Source organism: Hippocampus guttulatus, chromosome 1 (assembly GCF_054856545.1).
Source record: "Hippocampus guttulatus isolate MCC_2025c chromosome 1, RoL_Hgut_1.0, whole genome shotgun sequence".
NCBI classification, from domain to species: domain Eukaryota; kingdom Metazoa; phylum Chordata; class Actinopteri; order Syngnathiformes; family Syngnathidae; genus Hippocampus; species Hippocampus guttulatus.
This window is the reverse complement of record NC_141261.1, coordinates 14,141,756-14,167,130: the sequence shown is the minus strand read 5'-3', so window position 1 is coordinate 14,167,130 and position 25,375 is coordinate 14,141,756. Positions and strand designations below refer to the sequence as shown.

The window sequence follows — 25,375 nt, the reverse complement described above, 5'->3', positions numbered from 1 at the left end:
CACTTTGAGTCTCTCCTCTTTCAACTAGAACAATAATAAAGCTTGGAATCAGAAAAGGCCTTTTCCCTCAATTGTTTTGTTCCCGTTCTTCTAATCTTATCAGGTAACGCAGTGCAAACTATGAAATCAAACACACAGCCACAGAATTTTAAAAAAACTAACAAAAAAAAAACATTGACTTGAGCTGCTCTAATTATTACGAGGACAAAAGCACCAGCACCAAAGACTTTTTTTGGGGCAGTTAATGATTGCCCCTGACTGGTGCCACATGTTGACTCGAATGACTCACGTATGTAAACACAGTCCGACAAAGACACACGATTCCGAAGTATAAAAGCCCAACCGGTGGACATTCCGATTGAAGACCGCTCAGGATGAAGCTGCTGGCAACTCTCTGCTTGGGCCTCATACTCGGCCTCGCCGCCTCACTGTAAGTCATTTTTTGCTTTCATTGAAATACCCGAAAATCTGCCTCAATGTCCTCAGAATCGATGACCTCAGCTCGATTGATACGATCCTCTGTATCATCCACTTCCTTTTAGTTTTTGTTTTGCTTTTTTTTAAGTTCAGCCTACTTAACCTCATGCAAACCAATATAATTGTTCTGCAAAAGATATATTTTTTACATTTGAGAATGAACTTCATTATTTGCACTTAGTGACTCCCGCCCCCATAGTGCGGATCGATTGGTCAAACACAGGAAGTGTAGATTTCCAAACTTTATTTACAATGTGGTTCGACTGAACAAATCTGAGTGCGTTGACTTGTGCAAAGTGCCGACTCATCGTCTTCTAACTCCAATTGGAGACTTTCGCAACATGAAAGCAAAACGTTAAAAACGACTCTTTTGTTCTTTCGCAGGCCCCTCGCAGATGTCACCCAAGGAGGTGAGACAAGTTTGAATCCTGGTTTTCGGTCGAATGTTCATTAGGATTCCAAGATACGACAAAGACGTAACGACACTAGGGTCACGACATTTCTCAATATGAGATTCAAGTTTTCAGATGATTTTTTGTGGGGGATGGTGGGGGGGGGGCGCGCCATGCAGAATCTGCCCTCATTTTTATTTTTTCTCTTGGACATCATGTTTTCAAAATAAGAAGAATCTCCATCCATCCATGAACTGAGACGCTTATCCTCAGGAGGGTCGCGGGCGTCAGTAATTTTTTTGCGAATGAACAGTTTGGTTCAGCTACTGGGGGATTTTCTTTTCTGGAATGTCGCAGCTATAAATGACAACGCATGGTAGAATCTGTGAAACTTCAAAACAAATGAAAACATTTCAACTCAAATAGTAAAGACTTTTTTTTTTTTTTACAAATCGGTGTTAAAAAATGTTTCGGGACACAAAAAGCCATCTCTGATTAAAATGTGCTGTTGACCAGTGTAATCGAACAGTTTGCAAGTGCAATCACATGAGTTATGATACATTATATGGATGAATTATTATTATTTATTTTTTTTGCGCAATTAAAAGGCACAATACAGGAAATGAAAAGAGAACCAAATGTTTGGGTAGCCGTCAAGTTCAACACGAAACTCCAAGCATGTCCTTGAGGACCTTGCAGTGGAGCGGGCCACAGTCACGTCGGAACGTGACCTCGGGCTCATGGCCTTCCCGAAATGGTCGGAACGTATTGCGCAATATACTGCACACAAAAACCTGATCGGAATTATTCCGTTCATTTCCACAATGCCTTGCCTCCTCCAACTTTGGTGTGTCTGAAGACTTGATGTGGGGTCTCTCTCTCTCTCTTTTCATCACGGTAATAAAGATGAAGGTGTCCAAGAGGCGCCCCTGCCGGACCGATGTGATGGTTTAGAGTTTGACGCCATCACTCCGGATGAGAAAGGAAACACCATCTTCTTCAAAGGTACACTCAAGTTCATCCAACGTGACGTCCGATTTACATTCATCAAGCCCAGGCCGTTGACTCGCGAGAACCGACACCGGTAAGATTGATTTCCCTGCAGGTGCCCACCTGTGGAACGGCTTCCACGGCCCAGCTCAGCTCGCCAATGAGCTCTTCAAGGAACTTGATGACGATCATCACATCGGCCACGTCGACGCCGCCTTTCGCATGCACGACCCGGACAACCACGACGACCACGATCACATTTATTTCTTCCTGGTATGAGCGAAAGCTCTCATGGGTGACGTCAGTGCTGTCGAAAGCTGCGGTGTGACAAATGTGACCTTTTTTTTTTTCCTTCCCCCAAGGATGACAAGGTGTTTAGCTACTATAATCAAACTCTGGAGAGCGGGTATCCAAAAGCAATACAGGTTGACTTCCCCGGAGTCCCGTCTCACTTGGATTCAGCTGTGGAGTGCCCTAAACAAGAGTGTGTGACCAACTCTGTTCTCTTCTTCAAGGGTATGCGGGCTTTCAGTTGGGGGCGGGGGCTAAAAAATATCTGAAAAATGGCAGAGCAATCCATGATAGGTAAACTCAAGGGGGTTTCATGTTCCGATTTGTCAAAGAGCCTAATGACGCAACGGCCGGTGTGTCTCCGCACAGGACACGACGTGCATGTTTTTGACCTTGACACCAAGCAGGTGAAAACAAAGACGTGGGCCAACCTGCCAGTGTGCACGTCAGCTCTGCGCTGGCTGGAGCACTACTACTGCTTCCATGGTCACAACTTCACCAGATTCAACCCGGTCACAGGCGAGGTGAGCGCCGGCGGCTACCCGAAGGACGCCCGCAATTACTTCATGAAGTGTCCCAATTTTGGTGAGCTCCTCCAAAAGCGTGTTGTTGTTTTTTTGTGGGGGTTTTTTGTGTTTTTTTGGTTTTTAATTTCTGAATGCCATTCAGACTCATTTTTTTTTCCACGTGTGGGCTTGCAGGCCACGGGGGTAATTATGAAATCCCTAAATGCAGCGACGTCAAATTAGATGCCATCACCACGGACGACCACGGCAAAACATATTTTTTTGCGGGTAAGGTCATGTTTCCCCGGCAAACATTCTCCTGAACGACAACGACAAGCCGCGCTCAAGTTTGATCTACTTGCAAAGGACCCATTTACATGCGTCTGGACACCCATCGCGATGGTCTGCACGCATTCCCGATCGCGAGGGCGTGGAAGGACATGACCAGCGGGGTGGACGCCGTCTTCTCCTACACAGACAAACTCTACATGATTAAGGTAGGCCTTGCCATTAAAAACTGACTTGTTTTGTGCCGATCCTCGGTCAGGAACGTTGCATCTGGTCCACTTACTGTTCGAAGACATTTCACCTTGAATCCAAAAAGGCTTCTTCAGTTACGGATTTTTTTATTTTTGTCCTTCACTTGGACCTCCGCCAGTGTGATCTACTTGAAAGCGCTAACTCGCTAGCTACAGAGCTAGATAGACAGCTCGATAGACAGACTTAACTTTGACTTAACCGAAGGAGTTGACTCGGTGCTCGTCAAGTTCAGTGTGTGAGTACTTTTGCCACCTCTGTTAGCTTGGGATTGTTGCTGTTGGATTTTTGTTGTTGTTGTGTAATATTCAAGGGTTGCTTTTTGCTAACATTGCCGTCTTAAAGTGACACGGTTGGAAAGGGAAAAAAAAATCATCCTGTTTTTACTTCATAGTTGTTTAGACACACTGACTGAGGTGAAACTGTTCCCGTGCAGGGTGATCAAGTGTACATCTTTAAATCGGACGCGCATCACACCCTCATCGAAGGCTACCCGAAATCCGTCAAGGAAGAGTTAGGCATCGAGGGACCTATAGATGCTGCCTTTTTGTGCCCCGATAAAGATACAGTTCACATCATCAAAGGTAAGTCTGTTGGATGTGATGTGTCCTCCGATATTGGTCAATTATTCATACTTGACTTTACTATTTTCAGGAGGTCATATTTACGACATTAATCTTTTGGCCACACCAAGAGCTGTGACCAGAGACTTCCCTCTGCCCTTTTCTGGTGTTGATGCTGCTTTATGCGGTGCGGATGGAGTTCGGGTATTCAAAGGCCCATCCTACTTCCATTATGAGACTGCCTTTACCCTGGCTACGGCCAGAAATGCCCCCTTGGCTGAAAATATTACCCCCGCCTACATGGGATGTCGGGAGTAGGAAAAAAAACTTCAGCTCATGATCCATATCAGGACATGTGAACGATTCGGTTTTGTCAAATAAACATTTTGAAATGGTTAAGTGGATTCGAGTTCATGTTTGTTGTTTGTCCGTGTGTCAGTGAAAGTTCAAAAATTCCACTACATTCGAAATACCTTCTTCACGGTCATATCAATATGTGAATGCATTTAAAGGAGGAAGTCGTTGTGCAAGGTATGTCGTCAGAAACAAGGCAGTACAACACTCCTGTTGAATCTTTTGAACAAGTCGGACCCAAGTGATGAAGTGGAAAGCAGGAGCGGTTTGCTTTCCACAAATGCACAAAAGTTAAAGTTAAAAAAAATGAGGTCAACATTCAGTCTAACTGCAGCCTACAAGAGTCCAGAGGTCATGCTGGCATTAGCAAGCATTCAAGGCCCTTTCACTCCCTCCACACTTTTTGTTCAATTAAAATCCCCGTGACTTTCACCAACAATAAAGGGAGTGCTGGCCTCAGCACAGCTCCGCACTCACGCACAGAGACAAATGCACACAAACGCACACCGAGCCGTTTGATCCGCGCAAAGAGAAAAGCAACGACAAATGAAGCAAACTGGACAACGGTACAAAATAAGTTTATTGAGTAACACTTTTTTTTTCTTTCAACATCTGAGGTAAATGAACATTTACATCAACATGCTCTTCAACAAAAACTTAGAAAGACGTTCTTTCACTCATACGGACACACACGCGCGCACACAAATACACGCGCACACACAGTGTGGATTAAAAGCAGGGTTTGCCCCTACTAACAGTTTTTGCTGTGGAAGTCCCTCAGGCATGTGTGTTTCAGCTGGAAGTCTCTTGATCATACACATATAAACAAAATAAAAACAGTCACTTTAGATGAATGACTCCATCATTGCAAATTCAACTTCTAAATTCTCCCAAGACAATTCTTTGTGTTTGTATTAGCATCAGCATACCCTAATTATAGCGGGCTACAAAGTCAATGTGCAATCCTTTATGAAAGGTTAGAAAACAGCTTGCTAACATTTAGTCAAATGAGCCCAGTTTAGAGACAAGTACAGTATGTCTTTTTTTTTCTTTTTTTGGTTGAATTGTAATTTTCAAAGTGCTGGAAGTACAGAATCTAGCGGTTTCATTCACTGCTGGGGGAGATAGCTTCACGTCACCCTCAACTGTGGTGATCGACTCAAAAGAGACATGTAGCTAGCTAGCTAGCTAGTTAGTTAGCTAGCTAGATATCTTATCTCCTTGCACAGTGTCGCAAGTGAAACTTGGGTGAGACAGGCAGGAATTTGTGAGAGGGACAGGAAAATAATACTTTAAAAAAAATCCACATGGGATGTCTGGTAAAAAAACAAACAAACAAACAAAAAGATCAGATCCCTCAACCCCCACCCTTGAAACCTAAAAGTCACAATGATAATCTACAGCTAGTCTAGAAAATGAAACTCGTCCTATACAGAACAGCTAGGAGGAAGTCAACGGTTCTGTAACACACTGCAAACACAAGCATCAGAAAATAGATGTACAACAAGTCCTCCAACCAAACCGGCCAATTTGGGTTTGGACCCTCGGAGATGCTCGGCTACATCGCTCAATGTTGAACATTTGCTTTCATGACCTACAGTATGACCTTTGGAGATGTTTCTGTTTGTTACCGGCGTCCTCTTACAGTGAAATAGTGATGAATCTCCAAACGGAACCAGAAACCTTTGGAAAAAAAATGTAATTCTGCATCACACGTTGAGTGACCTATAATAGCCTCTAGTCCTTATATATACAGTATACATATTTATAAGTGACCCTGATGTAACAGCAGAGATGGGATTGTTTCAACACTGAAACAATATGAATGAACACACAAATGCAATACACCCACGTGAGCCGTCCAGCTCCATCGTCATCAATAAAAAGAAACAAAAGTGCAAACGGGTCTTTGTGTCTCTCTCAGCAAAGACACAAAAGACAAATATGAAGATGCCGTACTGTTGCCTCTGAGCTCCCAAATCCATCATCATCGTCGTCATCCTGACTACCTTGAGGAGGAACGTGAAGTCTTTCCACTGGAGAAGCGACGGAAGCGGCGTACACATTTTATTTACACACGATTCATTTATGTTTTACATTTCAACCTATTTTTTTTTAATGTGTCAGAAAGGTTGTAGGACTGCTATAATAGACAATATGTGTATTAGGTGACAGTTGGGGTACAACAACTTGTAGCACCTGACAGTTACTGGCCAAGTAGAACATTGCCGTGTTGGAGCATTCACCCCCGACTCATTTGACTGCGCGCCAAGTTCAAGGGGACGCTATTTGGAAGACAACAAGATGGAGGCGCTGCGGAGGATTCCAGAAGAATCCATCCAGGAGCGCATTAAGGTCTGGCAGAGAAGACTGGGAAAGTCTCATGGACCGTGGGTTCTATTTTGATGACCGAATTTGGAAGCACATAAGAAAATAAAAAAGTGCAGTGGGTGTGAACACATCTGGCCTCATTTGCCAGAAATCAAAAGCAGCTGTTCCCTTCAAGCCGCCACGTGACAACATGTAATCATCGAGTGGGCGGGCCAGACGTTAGCTGTCGGGCCCCTGAACGTAATCGCCCACGGGGAGTGTGAGGTAAGGGCTCCGGCGGGTGGACGGTGCGAATGGCAGCCGTCACGTGCCTAAACGTAATCGGCACCTTGTGTACAGGTGATGTCACACCACAAAAGTTCCCGAAATTCACGATGGCCAGAACACCCCACTGGTGCCAAACAAAGTTCGGAGCAGTCGCGTTAAACACCGCACGCCCTGGACGACACCTCCGTTCCGATGTCGTCGCTACCGCAACCTGCCAGATGGGTCAATAATGTGGCTCCGTCTCAACAAGGCCAGATCCCATCTGGACACTTGCTTAAACACAATGTGGACAGTCTGCTCTAAAAATCGTACATCGATCGTATCTGATTTGGAATCAGATATGGCCGCAGTCCGAACGCAGCCTAAAGGCTTCTTTCTACCCGTGCGGGCAGCGACAATGCAGACAGCACTGTGGCAATGCCGCGCACAATTTGCCTTTTTACTGTTCTGAAAATGTGCTGCAGTTTCACTCCAAGTCAGCAGGGGTTGCTGCGGCCGCTATCGGCTAGGACACCATAGGGTGGAGTTTCCTCTGCCTTTTCTGGCCAATTCCTGTCGCCGTGTTCACTTGGACAAGCGACCAACATGGCAACAGCGATAAAGATCGTGCCTTCTAGAACAAAGGGGACCCAGCTGATGCCTTGAATGGTATTACGAAATTGATCAAGAAGGCGGAGCCATAGGTGGTATGCGTGTGTAGGCTTCTTTACACACCCATACGTAACACAAATGCCGCCGTTAAGCTCAGAATCTGTCCGCCGGTCCCTCGATCAAATTCACCCTAATCAAAAAATGAAACTATCATTAGACTGCCGACGCCACTATTTAGATGTGGTGCGAGCAGGCAGGATCTTTCAGGACGACTTTCTACCACCAAACAGTCCTACGGCCGAGTGTATCTTGAATGACACGGCACACCTGAGTCAAAAAAAATAGAGCAGTGCAGGTGGATTACTTCAAAATGAAAAATTTGGGTGGTTTGGATTTTTTTTTTTTTTAATTTTTGGTGACAGCAGTCCTGGAACTTTTTTGACACACCTCATATAGTGAGTCGTGTACTACAGATGAACCCACCACAGAATAATTGGTCATGACAATCTTTGAGAGACATTTGAGAATCTTTGCTGACTTTGGTGGAAGGGGGGGGGGGGGGGTGGGCATGCTCAAATAAGGCCCGATGATCAGTATGTATGGGTGGACCCCATTAGCTTGTTTTAGCTTAGAACCAACAAAAAACCTCAGACCAGCAAGTGTGTTGGGCATATGGATGGGCAAGAGATTTGCGACAGGTTCACAAAAGAGGAGATTTTAAAGATTAAGAAAAGTGTGAAAGCCAGTTTAGATATTTAGCTTTATTACCATCCAGTCGAATCTCGTCGCCGGGGAGCTTTAGCCAGCAAGGGCTACGTAGCAGGATTTAAGAGAAGTCACAACCCTGCGTCAACAAGTTAGGATTGAAAAAAATCAATCAATAAAACATAACATAAACACACCCCACAACATTTGTGATGTGAATGTTACACGAATGGGTAGTGAACCTCCACAGCTAGCTGAAAGCTAACGCTACGGTACTACAGCTCCAGGTTCACCAAGATGTTGTTTTTTGCGGTTTTCCGCAACATCATCTGACATATTCAATGTATTAAATATTGAAGAGCATTCGTACCCAAACTTAAGACAACTAACCGGGCACAGGCTAAGATGTGGCATGCCTACATTCAGTCGGGCAACATTTTGAATGTGGACCTCGCATCTCTTCGGTTTTCTCCTGTATTCCAATATTCTGCTGCTGTTCCCCATACCATTTTTTTTTCACCCTAAAATTTGGGAATAGATTACACAAAGGAGACCCTGATGATTTATTTTACACACTGTCATGTTGCGAAACTTCAAACAGCCCTTCTAGTAAAAAAAAAAAAAAAAAAATGCAGATGGGGATTCTGTCTCCTCTTTTTTTATTTACCGAACCATGAAGCATCAGATTCCCCCTCCAAGGAGGTTACGTTCTCACTGTTGGATTCCTGGTGAGCTAGAGTGCACAGAAAATATTCAACCGACTTCCATTAGGACCTTGTGCACGGGTGGAGCGAGGGGAAGAGCGTATCAACTCTCAGTGCAGATCTGGAGAAATGTACAGATTATGTTCACTAATAGCGGAGGTGCTTATCGATGAAGATACAGTGAACCCCCGCGATTTGAGGGGCAGAGGGTCAGTCTGTAATTGACTGCCCCCCGCCCCTGAAGAAGGTTTGTAAATCGCCTATACATGCGATAGGCAAAGCACTATTTTTGTCCGAATGAAAGCCCTCAACTCACTTCAACATACCTTGTAGCTCCTTGGCACCGACATGCCACGAGACGGCGGCAAAGCACAATTTTTTTTTTTTTTTTGTCAGAATGAAACCCTTCAATTCACTTCAACACAGTTCCTCGGCACCCGCGTGCCGCGAGACGGCAGCAAAGCACGACGGTGGTCGAAACGTAACCTCCTCACTTCATTTCGACATCGTTTCTTGGCACGAAGATGTCACATGATGCCGCCAAAGTCATGCGAATAACACAGGATAGGTTGCCCCCCCCCCCACCTCCCAAATGAGTGAATTGGTGAATTTGCGAATAAGCCCGGGGGTTCGTTCACCCTCGGGGTCGTTTGCCCTTGGCGGAGTGCCGTTTTGAAGTCACGGTTGGACTTTGGCTGGAGTTTGTCTAGCGATGACTGATGGGCACCTCGTCTACTCGTATCCGGATTAAAGCAGCATTTTGTTCGCATTGCCGTGGTTACACAGCCAAATCGTCAGGCCGAGCCCTGGCGCCGCTGCTCTCACTCACCCGTCTTGGCTTCTGCGCGTCGGGGGGCTGATGCATCTCGGCTTTGGTGACCACGGTGAAGTCGTCGCTCGGCATTGCTTTCTCCTCGCTCGCCAAAGCCTCCTCCAGCGAGAGTAGGTAGAGACGAGCGTGGCAAGGGAGTGTGGGAAAAGTGGAGTGTTGCGGCTCCGGCGGGGGAGCGGCGATAATCGTCTCCTCCGGATGTGGGGAGGAGGAGGGGGAGATCCGAGGCGATGGGGGAGGGTAGGAGACCGAGGAGTTTTTTCCATCGGCGTCCTCCAACGCCATGTTGCTCCAGTTCTGCTTCTCTTCCGTCAGCCGTCTGTGGACTCCGTCGTAAAAGGAAGCGGGCAGCGACTGCAACAGGAGGTCGTCCGGGTGGAACAACGCGCGGTCCACCTTGACCGAACCGGTTGCCATATCGGGACTTAAGGAGATCACCTCGGAGGGACTGTCGGCGCCCCCCTCGGCGGCGCTGCCCCCGACCACACTCACGCTGGCGTACGTCGGCAAACAGTCGAGTGCCGGTGGACTGACCTCCTCGGGAAGAGTCTTGGCGTTTCCGCCTCGTACCACGCCCTGCAGCAGCGACTCGTTGTCGGCGACAAACTCGTTGGTGACGCTCTGCTTGACTTTCTTCCAGCCCAGGTGGTAGATCTCCAGCAGGTTGAGGACCAAAGAAACGCAAGCCACCGCCAGCATGAAGATGATGAATATCGTTTTTTCCGTTGGCCTGGAGCAACACATAAAGAAGAACAAGCACTCAGGCGAAAGGTAAAGACGGATACCCGGCATGAGATTTCTCGTTGCAGCGATCCAACACGGCAGTGACACGCCTGATTTAAAGGATCAGCTCATCAAGCACGCTTTGCGGAAAACCTGAGAACGATGTTGATCGTTTGAAGCAGGTATGTTGGAGGAAGGTAAACATCCAAAACATGTAGGATAGCGGCCCTCAATGCTCGGAGGCATTTTAGAGAATTCAGTTTTGGATTCTATGCATAATCCAACCGAAATTTGATCCATCCCTCCATTTACTGTTGTCAAAACGATATGCCGTGGGAAAAGTCATCAAATCAACAAAACAAGCGGTGGCACAGTCATGCGCTGGAGGCTGCAAATGCACAGGATGAACCAAGAGCCCCAAATTAATTTGTCACCTACAAAATCAGTGAGTGAACAGCATCTATTTAGGATCTTCATCGAAAGGCGGAACTTCTGGATCAGAGGAAAAATTATCCATTTAGGATTAAACGTGTCACTGTTAGACGAACTCCTTCAATGTTCAAATGTGGTCAAAAAATTTTTTTTCACAAATCTAAACTATTGGCGGGGCTTTATTCCAGTCCAACTTTATCGAGTCCAAGGAGAGCGGGCACCGGGGAGCAGCAAACTGCACAGAGTAGTAAAATGTGGCTACGAAATAGCACCAAACCCAAAGCTACTGAATGGAAATGACTGGGTCCCCACATCCCCCGCCTCCCCATGACCTCAGGTTAACTCATCCGAGGGCTATTTTGATCATCTGAAAAACGTCAGTTCAAGTTCCTTTTGAAAGAGGACGTCATTTTTTCAGGCATTGAAAACAGTTGGGCTTAGTCCAGTCCCTAAAAATAAGTCCAAGTAAATTGTCAAGGAATCTGACTTAAGTCTGAGACAACAACAACAACAAAAAGACATGAGTATGAGAGCAGTCTCCAGTGGGGGTCTTTTCGGTTGCCAGTTACCTTGAAAAAGTAAAGTGATTAGTGATTACTTCTTAACAAACTTACAAGCAACTCGATTAGTTATATTCAAGAGCCGCGTGAGGCACATTAAGCAAGTTACATGCATGTATGCTATCAGATGCGACTTCAAGGTAGACAGGATAACATAATACGACTCCCGAGGATATAATCGTCACGTTCGCTAAGCTAACGTAGCATCGAACTTAGCATAGCATGCTAACTTAGCGGATAACCGCGATGAACGACACAGACTTGACTTCGCCCGCTTAACGATTGTACGCACACAAAATGGCGGCACGAACTAACTATTTTCAGTAATACCTGAAATAGCGTTTGCTCTGTCACTGTGAAATACGCTCATTCAAATGATCATGCAGACAAAAACCAAACAAGTCTTTGGTCCGCACTAAATGCCGTTACGAGTCCCTGTTTTGTTTTGTGTTGTTGTTTTGCATCATAGTGTTAGCGTATGTGTGTAACTTACCTTTCCTGCTGGCTCATTTCCACTGTGTTATTAAATGACTTGCCAACTAAAGCTGGGTATACGCCTCACTGACTGAAAATCGAAAGTCAGAAGGAAGTTTTAGAGTTTGACTTGAGTCACAGAGCGCTCCAATCATCTTGGTCGTTTAGTGCAAGTTGGTCACCTCAGCTGTCAGCTCTGTATTTTCCTAGTCGCGCGACAATACCAAACACGTCAAAAGTCTTTCAGTCTTTTCAGTGATGTGATTTCTATTCATCTTTTCCAAATCTCAGAGTCTTCCGAAGTACAGGACTCGAAGATGGCGCGCTATCTTTGATGACGCAATGTTAATAACGCAACAAAAATGCTGTGTCTTTATTTGATTGTACTTTTTGCATTCTTGATGCCGTGATGGTTTTGGAGACGTCGCTTTGCCCGAATCCAGCGATTATGCATGACAACATACAATCAGATTTTAGGACATTTGACTGAACTGTGTGTGGAATAGAAAGTCTGCCAAATCCTCAATTTGGACTCGGAGGAAATGTGGTTTCTCACGCCGCATAGCAATTTGCTCAAATTTGATTGACAGAGATACCTTGATCAGAGTAAGGGAATCCAGGTTGATGGTTCAAAGACTGTCGGCAGAGGGTTGCAGACAAGCAAAGGTCCTTATGGTATGTAGTGATGGAAAAAAAAAAAAAACTGACCTGGATATAAAGCAGTCCACTGTGTTGGGACACGGCCAGCGGCGACATTTGTAGAGCGGCCGCAAGTGGAAGCCATAGAGGAAGTACTGTCCCAGGATGAAGCCCACCTCAAACAGTGTCTTGAAAATTATGTTGAAGATGTAGGTCCTCAATAAGGCCCCGCGGATTCGGATTTTGCCGTGCTCATCGCGGATGGGTGGCTTCTCCTTCTTCCACGCGCCCCCTCCCTCTCCGTTGTGGTAGAGGGGATCGTGGTCCTCCAGGTGGCGAGCCATCTTCCTGTTCTCATCTTCCCGCTCCCTCCTCTTCTCCTCCATGCGCACAATGTGCAGCACGTGTCCCAAGTAGATGAGGGTCGGCGTGGACACAAAGATGATCTGCAGCACCCAGAAGCGCATGTGGGAGATGGGAAAGGCCTCGTCGTAGCAAACGTTCTCGCAACCGGGCTGCTGCGTGTTGCAAGTGAAGTCGGACTGCTCGTCGCCCCACACTTCTTCCGCCGCCGCGCCCAGCACCAAGATACGGAAGATGAAGAGGACGGTCAGCCAAACCTTGGGGAGGAAGGACCGCGAGGTTTGAGGAAGAAGCGGAGAAAGACACCTTGGATTGTGTCATCAAATCAAATCAAATGAGAACGGGCCCTCGCCATCCATCGGTTACCTTTCCTATCACGGTGGAGTGTTCCTGAGCGTTCTCCAGCAGTCGCCCCAGAAAGCTCCAGTCACCCATGCTTCACTCGCTTTTTTTTTTTTTTTAACCTGGAGAGAAATTAGTCTGTAGTGAGGGGAGCTGGTTAGCGAACCATGTTGAGGCTAATAAGTTGGCGTCAACGGTTGGCATTGACATCAACTTGTGTCCGACGTGTCATGGTTCATTTGATTTGGGAGCGGCACAAAACGCTGAGGGCTAAGGGCGCATCAAACAAGCCAAACTTACTAAAATATCGTTGCGCCGGTGATAAATCCATCGACTAGGAAGTAGCAGCAAAAGGAGATCTGCAAAGGAGAAAAGCATACAATGAGTTGATTTGCAGACAAACGCAATCCCAAATATATCTGGAATGAAAAATAAGACTGGGCGAGTGATCTTTACATCGAACAATGGATGTTAATTATGCACAGCAAAACACCCGTCCAACATTAACAGTGACAATGGGTGCTACCTTGAAATCAACTTTTCACACCAGACTTTTTCATTTCAACGGTGGCAAGAATTTGTGTGTGTGTGTGTGCGTGCGTGCGTGTGTGTGTGTGTGCGCGCCCCGCAGGGTCGGCTGGCCGCTGGACAATGGCTGGCCATCTGTGGGAAGTGAATGAGTGGATAACAGGTTGTCCCTGTTGAATGCTGGACTCATCACATCCCAGGAATGCTGAAGAGGGCAAATGTTTGCCTGGGATCAACTGATATTCACCAACACACACACACACACTCGCACACACACGCACACTTACAGTAGCCTACTCTTCTTTGTCTAATCCACCAAATTGTCATCGGTTGACCATGTATTTTTGTTTTGATACAATACGTTTTTGCTGTTTGTTAGTCAGTAAGACACCCCTCCCCCCCATATAGATAGATATTAAGATATAGATATGATGCATGAATCTTGTTGACAAGGAGCCGGGTATGTGGGAATGTGTCTATTCATATTAGGTCGTACTATCTAGTTGACTTCTGGGATGTGCTACGATCAATCCCCATCGCGTGCTGCAGCAATGAAAAGTAAAATTAAAGCATAGGAATTAAAGTATTTTTGACAGATGTGGTAAAAGACCCAAATTAAGAGGACCCTAACAATCAAAAAAAAAATGCAAGACAAGATCGCATAGAAATCCACATCAAATGATGTCAATGTGTAAGCACAGACGGATGGCTGTGACTTGAAAATCCTCCTCTTACAAAAAAAATAAATAAATCAAATATTTGCCAGCGGCACCACTGTGACTACTTTGCATATGGACATGCACATGATCTGTTCACGTGATGAAATGCCACCCGCCCAGACGCATAATAGAGAAGCTGCCAGATGGACATTGTCCCAGAGGTGCCGTGCACTATTGATGGCGCCGAGGTCTTTGTGCTCAAACAGTCAAATGGTTAACTCTTGGCCGACTGTTTGTATCTCCTCCCAAAAAAACAATCACACACGCACACACACACACACACACACACAAAGTCATCGCATCAGGTGCAAGTTAATGGAAGGATGTAAACGTGCAAAACGTCTTAAAAAATACATTTCAAATACAATTTTAAAAATGTATATACTATATATATATATATATATTCAAATATATACACACACGGTGTGCATAAAAAATAGGTGTTTCAATGCACATGTGATCACGCGGAGTGCAATACGATTCAAAGACGGTTGATTTTAAAGTGCAACTATTGGAACAGTTCAGTTCCAGTGGGGATGATGCAACAAGCTTCTTGTTGTCATCTTCCACCATGAATGAGCTTGACCGTGGGTTGCAGCACATCCTTTCAAAAGGGAAATGATTCCATTGGATTCAGTTCGATACACTTGTGAATAAAAACAGACAAACCAATCAAAATCCTATTTGAAACCAAAAAACATTTTCGGATTGCAATAATTTTAGTGGCATATATGTATACCGTATATATAGTAGTTTACATTATAAACTGCAGATAAAGGTGCATTGTGAATTTTGTGTACGTTAAGCATGAAAAAAAAATAATAGAGGGGAAAAAATACAACTGACAACAATTATTAGAAGTAATACGGATCTGATTTGTGATCGTTTATGACGACTGACAATTCCTCATTTGCATCTGGTTCATTTGAGTTGAGCAACCATCCTTGCAGTCGAAAAAAACAAACAAACAAAAAACACGGGGCTGGCAAAGTTGTAAAATGACTCCTGATTAAGAGGATCATGAAAACTTTGATGTCCGTGCAGTCACTCTGTTCAAAATGATTCGACTAAGAGATTAACATTGTGCAAAGTAACCCAAATCACCATGAGCAGAGAAGTGAGTCAACATGGGAGATGCCGGGTGACACCCCCTCCACTTTCAACAAGAGCATCACTTTGCACCCACCTTCTTTCCACTCTCCTCCGAGCACATCTGCCCCAAGCGAGTCTTCTCCAATCCTTCTTGTCCCACAGGTGAGTAGGAGGTGACCACTCGTGAAGTTGGGGTGATGAGCAGTGGGGATGGCGGGGTGGGAAGTGGGGTGGGGGTGGGGGGGGGCACAAAAGAGAGAGAGAAAAAGAGAGAGAGAGACTGGCTGAGAGAACAAGGGAGAGTTTAAGTGAAACAAAAGAAGAAATGAGGCAAGTCCAATGTGAAGAAGGCGCGCGTGGAACGACGAGTCCCACCAAGGCCAAGCGCAGCTGCTGCGTCCCGCGTGGCCAAGGCCATCCGCCTCTGTCACATTGTGTGCCCCCGTGTTGGGGGTGCGCAGGGTGGTGGGGGCTTGGAGGTGGTGGGGGGTTTAGTTTGGTGTGTGGCTAAAGGTGGGTGGTATGTGAGGTCGTGGCGTGAGGGAGGAGTGCAAGCATGTGGATGACCAGCGGTGGTCAAATCCTATTTATTTATTTGAGCAAAAGCTTCTTGAAATTAACACAGGCGCCTGTGAGTTTTGGACATGGGTTGTGAGTTTCTTCCTTTCATAACTGCTGCTGTAAATTGGGGGGGGGGGGGGGCGATGATTTTCTTATTATTCTTATTCTAATCCATCTCTAGATAACGTCATAGCGTCACAATATGAACCCCCACTCCCACCATAAAAACTATAACTACAGGTCACACTGCACACACATATATACACACACACACACACATTGTGTGGGTGTAAGTGGGTGTATCATGCTGGTCTTAAGTGCTCTGTAATGAGAATGTACCAGGGTCATCATTAAATTTGCATACTTTTCCATTTCCACTCCATGATTTCTACTATAAATATGCAAGTTCAATATTTCTCACTCATTGAATACAATAATTATTGACGGAAGAGTCAAATCCAAGTCCAGAAGGTAACAGACATCGCCACAGTTTAAGTTTTACCCAATGGTGCTTCAACTCAACCAGCAGGGTTAAACCTGCTGTGGCAGTGTTTTTACTCTCTGGAGTTGTATTTGACAGCGCTGATTATCCTAGACACAGAAATGTGAACATAAGTATGATTTGATCGGAAAATCAAACAAACACTTTCACGCTGCCTTGTACTGCTGACAGGTCGGCGATGACTGTTCCACTATGGCGGCCACTCTGACGCATTGAAGACGAAGGCGGACACGGCACGCGCGGCATTTATAAATGTCTATGAAAAAGACGACTCCGAAGCGGCAGAGGGCGCAAAGCCGAAGAACAGCAAGCGGAAACTTCGTCGCAGGTTTTGTTCTGTGCACAACGGTGCGTCAAATACATCCAAACACGGCGGTAGAAAGTTCCGATAAACTGTGGAAATCAAGCATTGTTAACAAATCCAACAATGGCCCTTGAATCGCGTATTACACAGGAAGAAATCAAGAAGGAAACCGAGAAGCCAATCGACAGAGAAAAGGTAAATGCCGCGCATCGCATGGGCGTCTCACTTTAACTGTTAGCATGAAGCTAACTAACGTGCTTTGCTTGCAGCTGAGTTGATAGTTTTTTCAATCGTCAGCATACGTCGAAAGTTTTACAGGTATTCTAAATCGAGTTTTGCTGAATTGGGACTGCTAGCTGTTTTTAACCAATTTTGGAGTGCATCATTGAAGTTTTTCTCTATCACGTCAAATTTTTGAGCTACGGTGCAGATCTCCCTTCCGCCCCCGAATTGTTCACCGCTGTTATCGTTTATAGTTTAAAGTACGTGTACACTTGTCTGTCACAGACTTGTCCCCTTCTCCTGCGAGTTTTTACCACCAACAACGGCCGACACCACCGCCAAGATGAATTTGCCCGTGGCAATGTTCCTTCCAGTGAACTGCAGATATACACATGGTGAGACTGCAATGATTTATCAACTATTCTGATCGCAAAAAAAGGCGGAGAGCTAAATCTCTGCCTCAGGCCTTTCAAAAAAATCATTTTTCGACACGCATAGGCTGTGCCACCGTTCTCTGATGTAAGTGTTTGTTCCAGGATGGACGCTACTCTGCGTGAGCTGACCAGCCTCGTGAAGGAGGTGTACCCGGAGGCCAGGAAAAAAGGAACCCATTTCAGTTTTGCCATCGTCTTCCCTGACCTCAGAGGGAAGGTGTATCGGTGAGTGCCACAGCACCATTTGGTATGCTAATTTGCATTTTGACGTTACTTTAAGTACTGTACTGATAAAAATGTCCCCTTTCCTTCCCCTCTTCCTTTAGCTTTAAAGACATTGGCAACACTGTGTCTGGCAAGAAGTGTGCTGACGACTCCATGACACTGCAGTCTCAGCGCTTCCAGATTGGAGATTATCTAGACATAGCCATCACGCCTCCCAACAGAGCTCAACCCCTTGGACCGCGCATGCGGCCCTTTTGAGCGAATACATTCTTGACAAACCCACTCCCATTGTTCCCCGAATGTTTTTTTTTTGTTTGTTTTTAATCATCTTAAGACATTTTTGGTCACATCTTGTATAGTATGGTGTTCGATAAACGTTTTCCCTACCTTTTTGAAGGTTTTCTTTTGTTGTTTGTTCTTCAGTGTGTGTGTTAGTGAAGCTGTGTTGCAGCTGGCCTTGGAGCCCCTTCAAACCTACATAAAATGTTAACATTTTAAAAACAAATAAACGGGCCTTTTTCTCTAAAAAATGGGTGTCTCCAATACTTGTGTGACCCATCACATACAGTACCTGTATTTTTTTTCGCGATACAGTTACACAGTTTGTGTACATTCTCGGTTCACACTCCAGTTCAGGTAGTGGCGGTAAAACATTAAGGCCGTTTGCCGATCACCAATAAATTTCACCGAAGAAGAAATAGACGGAAGCTGCAATGGGACTGCTGAATTTGCGCATGCGTGCTGTTGTCAAACTGAAAGCGAGTAGCATTAGCGCCTGTGACGTGACAAGTGTTTTTATTGGGGAACGTGGAAGACAAACGTGCAATGTTTAGAAGAAAATTGACCGCCTTAGACTACCATAGTCCCGGTGGATTTGACTGTACAGGTAAAACCAATCTGGAAGAACAATTTTGCACAAGTAGAACGACTGTATTAGTGACTTCCTTACTGCTACTGTAGGACATTTCTGCCTACCAGTACTGTATATCTGTAGCGACGCCAAAATCTCTTTATATCAACTGCATGTTGCTACTAGTGACATACTATTCTAAAGTATATTAACATGTAGCAGTTCACTAGTAGTACGAGTAGCCCGCAGATGTCAACGAGTGCACTGTTTTGCCTCTAAAGAAAGATACACTTGTTTCACGAGTGCGCCCGAGTTGTCCTACTAGTGTGAAAATAGTGGAAAAACGTCACTGAAGATCGTCGTTCTGTTCGTGTGCCGTAGTCGTTCTACAAGTGCACTGAATTGTCTTGCTTGTAAGGACAAAGACTGGACTACCACATGGAGAATTCGGGACACAAGAAGAATAACGAGATGTGGATTCTGATATTTGGCATGATACATTTCCAATAATGAATTAATCGGCTGATTAATTACAAACATGAAAAAAACGACTTTCCTTTTTTTGTAGCTTAATGCTTACAAAATCAAAAATTGCAGGCAAAACATTTCACTTAGCAGAGACGAAAAAACTAGGTATTTGGGTTTGGATACTTGAATCCAAACACACCGGATTCAAACACAATCCTCCAAAACATCCATATTATGAATGTCTTTTTCTCAGATGAGACCCAGTTCAGGAACTTTGTAGTGTGGCTAGAGGACCAGAAGATTCGACACTACAAGATTGAAGACCGAGGCAGCCTGCGAAATATCCCCAGCTCGGACTGGCCCAAAGCATACCAGAAGGTGAGCTCATAGGACATCAATTACGAAACTAACTGATCTCGGTTTGGATTGCTGCTGTCAGACTCTAAATTTAGCAATGTCTTGATCATTGTGGCAGACAGCGGTGTAGCTCTCCTTGTCCTGTATTGAATTTAGTTTCATGTGGCTGAATGCAACGGAACTGCAATGTCTGACTGAAGTTGGTTCGTCAGATTAAGACATGGGTGCGTAAACCGCAAAATATGAAGGTGTTATTTTCTTTTGCGTGCAGTATTTGCAGGACGTCAACTGTCCTTTTGGAGCGGCTGAAAGAGCGGAGGCTGTGGACTGGCTGCTGGGTCTGGCCGTGCGATATGAATATGGAGACAATGGTAGGACAACAGATTTGTATGTTTCGTGCCATACCGAGGTTGGTCAATAGATGGCGCCATATGAAAAAGGTACTGTACATGCTGACCCCATTTAAAGCGCATTTCAACCGACTCATCTCCATAAATGTGAAGCCCCACATATCGTCAATTCAGCCGCTGCAGACCCGTTTATTCATGATTTTTGTTCTCAATATTTTGAAAGTACTGTATATGGGGTTTTTTTTCTGGCTCCAACCCCCATTTTTGTGCCTCCGTAAAAAGCAGATTTCCAACTCAAGTTCTTGTGACTCGTGTATGATTGTGTGTTCTGTGTCTCCGCCTAGTGGACAAATATAGAAATTGTCCAACCCTGGAAGCCTCGAGCGATTGCAGTGCGGCGTCAGACCCTCTCGTCAACCTCGACAGTAAGCATCACAAGGCGACCCTCACCTTGTTGCCCTTTCCCCAAACGCTCCTGTAAGTGAACCGAGGCGCTTTTGATGCTTTTGTGTGACTCAGGTGACTCGCCAGATTTCAAAGCGGGCGTGCTCGCCCTGGCCAACATCCTCAAGATCCAGCGGCATGACGATTACCTGGTGATGCTCAAGGTGAGACTCTCTCCAACACCCCCCCACCCCCCAGGCAGATTGAATGCACACACTTTTCGATCTCATTGAACTGAATGTCATCTTTTTTTGGGGTCTCCCCCTGAAAGGCCATTCGTATCCTCATCCAAGAAAGGCTTTCACCAGAGGCCATCGCCAAAGCCAGCAAAAACAGAGAGGTAAACAAACACATTTGGCCTAGCACGTGAGAAGCCAGGAATTTGATAACGCCTTTCATGTTCTTGCTAGTGTTTGCTCAAAATGAGAGTTCAGTTTCATCGTCAACAAATGGTTCAGGAGCATTCACGCATTTCGCCTTTGCCTGCCACGCTTCTACATCCACATTCCTCAACCGGTTCAAACTTCAGATTCCAAAGTTTCAGGACTCGTGAGGAATTACTTTCCACATTCCCAAAACGTTTTCCCAGAACTCCATATTTTCCACTCCAAAATGAGACGGCTAGCAGAAAAAAAGTTTTAACACTACAAATTCTGTTTAACTTATTCATTTGACACATTTCTAAAATTCCACATCTTTCACAGTAAAAATCTAAAATATAAAGGGGAAGTGAACCCCCAAATGGTCTTCAGAATATATAGTCCAGGCAGTCTAGTCAAAACACGACAATCTAATTAATATTATCGTTTGTAAATATGAATTAAGCGTTTTTCCATCTCAGCGGGCGGCCATTTTGCCCCTTGATGTTGACCGAAAATGACATCACATGGCTCAGGTCATGACCAATCGCAGTCCAGACTGGGAATGTCACGTGACCAAACTCGGACAACATATTCCACGAATGCAATATGATGCAGAATGCCATGTTTAGACTTGTGGAGCCACATAGAACATAGTCAGTAAAATGTTGGTGTTGACTTCCTTTTAAGTGATATTTTAAACATTTAGCCTCTCATTCCACATGTCTTGACTGATTCAAACGCCTCAAAATTCAAACTGCTCAGTTCATTCAGGGCATTTTGAAAATTATTGACATTTATAAAATTCCCAAATTTCACGTTTCACACCCCAAAATTCCCAGAGATTTTATGTACAATATTTAGCCCAAAATTTATTCTGCACTAAGTCACGAAATGTCTCCTCTCTTTGTCTTCAGGGTGTCCCAGTAGCCTTAGACAAGCACACCTTGGGATTTGATACCGGTGGTGAGTGTCTTTATTTCCCCCGAATGACGTACTGTTCAACTGCATGGACGTCTGCGCGCAGGATGTAGCGTAGATTTGATTGATGGTCTCACCAGATGCCACGCTGAACGAAGCAGCACAAATCCTACGTCTGCTACACATCGACGAGCTGAGAGAGCTTCAGACCAAGATCAATGAAGCCATCGTAGCAGTCCAAGCTGTCATTGCCGACCCAAAAACAGATCACCGGCTGGGCAAGGTCGGCAGATGAGGGCCATGAAGGAAGTTCTGGAGGACTGGCGTTCATTTCAAAGTCTGTGGTTGACACCAGTTTTTTCTTCTGTGACCCTTTTTTTTTTGTGCACACTGTGATCTTCCAAGACTTTGTTTAAAAGAGAAACAGCCATTTGTTCTGATTTAGAAAACACTAGTGTGATTTTTTTTTTGGATCCCTTTTTTGTGTGCTTCCACAGAGCGGCAAACTCCAAAAAAAAAATAAATGAGTCCAGTACCAGAACACTTTTTAATGTTATAAATATCACATTTTATAAAGCGGCGGGGGAAAAAAATCTAATCAGGAGGCGGGGAACTATTAATGGTGCAGGGAAATAATGACATACGTGGAGCTGCTGAAATTGTGACACACAGTGGAGGGAAAGCCTTCATGATTGTAATCTGATTTACATTCCTCACTTTGGATGATCCTTTCCAAGTTTCCTGTCTTCATGCTCGGCGAAATTGAGCTCAACTGCTGCGTCGTAACGTGGCCGACGATTAAACTCCGAGTTGGGTGCAAAGATTTTACAGCTCTTTACTGCTTAAAACACACTTGAAAATTGAAAAAAATGGTGATATTACTCTTCGGCTTTGTTGGCTCCAAAAACAAACTTGCATATAAAAATTCAGTAGAAAAAAAAAGGTACAAAAGAAATGTACAAAATTATTAATGTGCGGTTATATTTTGGCAGTGGGGGGTGGGGGGGGGGGGGGGTGAGAGCTGATCCACAGGAAGCCACGTCCCTTCGGGAGCCTCCTTTTCCTCCGAGGGACACCGGGAGGGCTCGTCACATCCCCGGCTCAAAAAAACGGCCCCAGAACTTTAGCACCAAAGGACCGTGTGACTGTCGTTCTGCTGTTAATGGTTCCCTGACACACACATACACAACAGTACATGAGTAAAACCAGCCCTCTCTGGGGCCATCTTGTGCCTCTAATTTGATTTACAAGAAACCACAGCGCCCAAGGAAAAACCACAGAAGTCACCACTGACAAACTATCGTTTCCAGTGCGCTCGCGGGAACATTTGCTCCATAACTTCTGTTGACAATCAAACGAAAGATACCGTCACCGAAAAGTAGCAGACGGTGAAAATGTTTTATGGTGATGGTAAGCAAGAGTGGTGGACAAGTGAAGCTTCGTGAAGCACTTGTGTACCTTTTTGACTCCTCTAAAGGGCACTCTTGGTTTAAAGATGCAGTGGAATTTTAATACATTTCCACTGCACTAACCTTTATATTTAAACCAAGACCACCATCTTGAGGTGTGAAAAAGTATCACAGGTGCTTCATGAAGCTTTGTTTTCCCATCATTAGTAAACAATAAGCTTCCCAGGTATAAAAAAAAAAGCGCGCCTCATTGGGGCGAAGGAGTAAAGCGGCCGAAACAACTAACATCCTGAACAAGCAACACCCAACAACTTAAGTGTGTGTGTGTGTGTGTGTGTTGAACAATAACGGCTTTTAAGCCAGTGTGTTTCAAAGCTGTCATCGTGCTCCCAATTACACCACGCAATAACTTCTTTGAAGCGTGCTTCTCTTATTACAGCTTTAGCCAGTGACGCATGACATTGTGTGTGTGTGTGTGGGGGGGGGGTGTTACTACTTTGGGCATCATCCTGTGTTTAGAGTGATACTTTGTTCTTTACAGGTGTTTTCTAAAAGTCTTGGAGATGACATCAGCGCATCAAATGACACCAATGGATGTATTCTTTGGTTTCATGGATGACAAACGTCAGCGTTAACCTTGGCATGTTTCATCACTGCACGTCAAAGGGCGCGCGCACGCACACACACAGAGTGAAAAATCTCTGAAGTTGGGTCACTCGCACTCAAGGCACCAAGGTGTCCCCGTGCAGCGGCTTAGTCCATACGATGGATAGAGAAACCATTCAAGGGTGCGGGCGACTTACATCGGCTTACCTGATAGACAGTGGGATGTTGCTATGGCGATGCCATAGAGGTGAGACCTCTGGTCCGGCAAATATTCGTCGGTGAGCTTACCGCTGTCTTTGCTGAGTGTGATCACACCGTCCCTGCGAGGAAGTGTTGAGGCAGCGCAACGTAAGGAACGCGGCAATCATTCGTGCAGCGCTCCCCAACCTTTTTTTTTTGCATGTGTCGCGGACCAGTTGAAACAAGTACCGGTACTTGCTGTTTGCGGACCGGCAACCCTTTTTGTCATTGCTTATACATTTCCAGTTTGAAAGCGCTAGTACTGACAGCAAAGATGACTAGAGAGTCATTCAACAATTCATTAACATCGATTTTTGTCTTTTGTTTCAAACAGTGCTATTCTACTGTCCAACAAATGTAGACTAAAATAAAATAACACTGGGAACTACTAAGAAACGGACCAATCAGGAATAATAAATATCCTTTACAATGTAAACGTCATCATTTTTAAGTTATGATCCGACCGATGGTATTAGCATCATTGCTACTTGCAAATGGGACTGCTAGCTCGGTGTTAGCGACTCAACTGCTAAAGTTTACGGGGGCGGGCTTCGCAAACATGCTTTCCACTTGGGCGCTACTTCTTCAAATGATTTGAGAGGTTTCTTGTATTGCCTTGTTCTTGACGACATACGTCGCTCTGGCCAGGCCGCTGGGGGGGAGGAATTTCTCTCGTCAAATCTGCGGAAGTCACGGCTGCCCATCCGCTGCGCGTTTCGATGTACTTTTGGTTCATTAATTACTCTTACTTTCGGTTTACTGTTTCTTTCACTTATTGGTGGATTCTGTTCATTTCAACTCGCAAACCAGTTTTAGAAGATGGACTCTGATTGGCTTTTTGCTCACAGTTAGCAGGTCTGTCTCTGCGGCCCGGTCCCAAATGGACTCTGGCCCCGGACCGGTGGTTGGGGAGTACAGAGTTAACGGATAAAAGGTTGTTGCGGCAAAATAAATGAAGACGCTCACCTCCTCCAGTCAGTGTAGTAGAAGTGGTTTCTGTGGTAAACCATGCTAAATGGGTAATTGAGGCTGGGGTTTATTACCCTTCGCCTTGAACCGTCTGGGAATACACACTCTAAGCGCTTAGTGCCTGAAAGAGAGAGAGACAAAAATGTGAATGGTCAGCAGTCATCCTATTGAGTCCTTACATAATTGTCAATTTGAAAGAATCGCCGTATTTCTAGGTCATGTGAGGGCAGCGGCAAGAGAGTTCAACGCTAACGAGTCAATGTTAGAACTTGCTGTTGGTCAAGTGAACTGCGTCGCTGCTTCATTAAATACGTTTTACTGACATCCGATCGGTCTGTTGGCGTTTCCTTCAGCGTAGCTCCATCTAGTGGATGCATTGTAGATTGCATCTTATAATACGGTGCAACCAATGTACTGTATGAAAAAAAATGATAAAATAGGCCATTCATTGAAGGTGTGCCTCATCATCAGGTGCACCTTTTAGTGTGGAAAATACGGTAACATTTCTTTCATATTCATTTTTCTTTTTTTCGGCATAAGCTGAACCTGTAAAACCCAAATGTCGACGTATAAAAAAATTGATATTTCTAATCTGTACAATCTGTTAATTTGTTGCCTGCGTCTGTTGAAAAAATACACAGGAAGAGGACCGTGTCAAAACTGTTCCGACGTAGTTATGACAGGAATTGTCCAGCTGTCTTACAAATGACTTCTTCCAAAAAGTTCATAACTCAGTTACTGC

The 25,375-nt window shown here is 45.0% G+C and overlaps 5 protein-coding genes and 1 long non-coding RNA gene across 6 annotated transcripts in view; 3 read left to right on the top strand and 3 right to left on the bottom strand.

Annotated features, from left to right (window-relative positions):
* Nucleotides 1-287: 287 nt before the first annotated feature.
* hpxb (hemopexin b) lies at nt 288-4,155 on the top strand. Its single transcript, XM_086111714.1, has 10 exons — nt 288-430; nt 862-887; nt 1,776-1,874; nt 1,975-2,132; nt 2,222-2,375; nt 2,520-2,735; nt 2,852-2,944; nt 3,023-3,153; nt 3,630-3,777; nt 3,848-4,155. Exons 1-10 carry the CDS (start codon nt 375-377, stop codon nt 4,072-4,074), a joined length of 1,308 nt encoding a protein of 435 aa, XP_085967840.1. The 5' UTR covers nt 288-374; the 3' UTR covers nt 4,075-4,155.
* A 517-nt stretch (nt 4,156-4,672) lies between these two features.
* LOC147210505 (gap junction alpha-3 protein-like) lies at nt 4,673-13,192 on the bottom strand. Its single transcript, XM_086111701.1, has 3 exons — nt 13,098-13,192; nt 12,438-12,988; nt 4,673-10,270 (listed from the first exon to the last, which is right to left on the bottom strand). Exons 1-3 carry the CDS (start codon nt 13,164-13,166, stop codon nt 9,487-9,489), a joined length of 1,404 nt encoding a protein of 467 aa, XP_085967827.1. The 5' UTR covers nt 13,167-13,192; the 3' UTR covers nt 4,673-9,486.
* Nucleotides 13,193-13,371: 179 nt separating this feature from the next.
* Nucleotides 13,372-15,830, bottom strand: LOC147210504 (uncharacterized). The gene is made up of 2 exons (XR_015100958.1): nt 15,507-15,830; nt 13,372-13,432 (listed from the first exon to the last, which is right to left on the bottom strand). It is a non-coding gene; the product is annotated as an uncharacterized LOC147210504 (long non-coding RNA).
* Nucleotides 15,831-16,461: 631 nt separating this feature from the next.
* Nucleotides 16,462-18,052, top strand: sap18 (Sin3A associated protein 18). Its single transcript, XM_086111728.1, has 4 exons — nt 16,462-16,974; nt 17,287-17,396; nt 17,538-17,660; nt 17,762-18,052. Exons 1-4 carry the CDS (start codon nt 16,903-16,905, stop codon nt 17,916-17,918), a joined length of 462 nt encoding a protein of 153 aa, XP_085967854.1. The 5' UTR covers nt 16,462-16,902; the 3' UTR covers nt 17,919-18,052.
* A 335-nt stretch (nt 18,053-18,387) lies between these two features.
* On the top strand, nt 18,388-21,950 carry rtraf (RNA transcription, translation and transport factor). Its single transcript, XM_086111679.1, has 8 exons — nt 18,388-18,546; nt 19,232-19,356; nt 19,607-19,706; nt 20,030-20,110; nt 20,205-20,293; nt 20,401-20,469; nt 21,406-21,454; nt 21,550-21,950. Exons 1-8 carry the CDS (start codon nt 18,486-18,488, stop codon nt 21,702-21,704), a joined length of 729 nt encoding a protein of 242 aa, XP_085967805.1. The 5' UTR covers nt 18,388-18,485; the 3' UTR covers nt 21,705-21,950.
* Nucleotides 21,938-25,375, bottom strand: part of nid2a (nidogen 2a (osteonidogen)) — a 39,774-nt gene continuing 36,336 nt past the window's right edge. Inside the window, exons 58-60 of the mRNA XM_086111691.1 lie at nt 24,631-24,754; nt 23,632-23,744; nt 21,938-22,579 (exon numbers count right to left, since the gene is read on the bottom strand). Coding sequence (XP_085967817.1) covers nt 22,569-22,579; nt 23,632-23,744; nt 24,631-24,754 — 248 coding nt within the window. The 3' untranslated portion in view covers nt 21,938-22,568. The remainder of the gene's footprint in view (nt 22,580-23,631; nt 23,745-24,630; nt 24,755-25,375) is intronic.

What these genes read in the sequence shown, in the direction of transcription:
- sap18 (XM_086111728.1), top strand. Translation starts at nt 16,903, where the DNA reads ATGGCCCTTGAATCGCGTATTACACAGGAAGAAATCAAGAAGGAAACC. An exon ending in GAACTGCAGATATACACATG is followed by an intron (nt 17,397 to 17,537) that starts GTGAGACTGCAA and finishes TGTTTGTTCCAG; the next exon opens with GATGGACGCTACTCTGCGTG. An exon ending in CTCAGAGGGAAGGTGTATCG is followed by an intron (nt 17,661 to 17,761) that starts GTGAGTGCCACA and finishes CTCTTCCTTTAG; the next exon opens with CTTTAAAGACATTGGCAACA.
- hpxb (XM_086111714.1), top strand. Translation starts at nt 375, where the DNA reads ATGAAGCTGCTGGCAACTCTCTGCTTGGGCCTCATACTCGGCCTCGCC. An exon ending in CTCTGTTCTCTTCTTCAAGG is followed by an intron (nt 2,376 to 2,519) that starts GTATGCGGGCTT and finishes GTCTCCGCACAG; the next exon opens with GACACGACGTGCATGTTTTT. An exon ending in ACAAACTCTACATGATTAAG is followed by an intron (nt 3,154 to 3,629) that starts GTAGGCCTTGCC and finishes GTTCCCGTGCAG; the next exon opens with GGTGATCAAGTGTACATCTT.
- LOC147210505 (XM_086111701.1), bottom strand. Translation starts at nt 13,166, where the DNA reads ATGGGTGACTGGAGCTTTCTGGGGCGACTGCTGGAGAACGCTCAGGAA. An exon ending in ACTCCACCGTGATAGGAAAG is followed by an intron (nt 12,989 to 13,097) that starts GTAACCGATGGA and finishes TTCCTCCCCAAG; the next exon opens with GTTTGGCTGACCGTCCTCTT. An exon ending in GTGGACTGCTTTATATCCAG is followed by an intron (nt 10,271 to 12,437) that starts GTCAGTTTTTTT and finishes GTGTTGCTCCAG; the next exon opens with GCCAACGGAAAAAACGATAT.
- rtraf (XM_086111679.1), top strand. Translation starts at nt 18,486, where the DNA reads ATGTTTAGAAGAAAATTGACCGCCTTAGACTACCATAGTCCCGGTGGA. An exon ending in GGCCCAAAGCATACCAGAAG is followed by an intron (nt 19,357 to 19,606) that starts GTGAGCTCATAG and finishes TTTTGCGTGCAG; the next exon opens with TATTTGCAGGACGTCAACTG. An exon ending in ATATGAATATGGAGACAATG is followed by an intron (nt 19,707 to 20,029) that starts GTAGGACAACAG and finishes GTCTCCGCCTAG; the next exon opens with TGGACAAATATAGAAATTGT.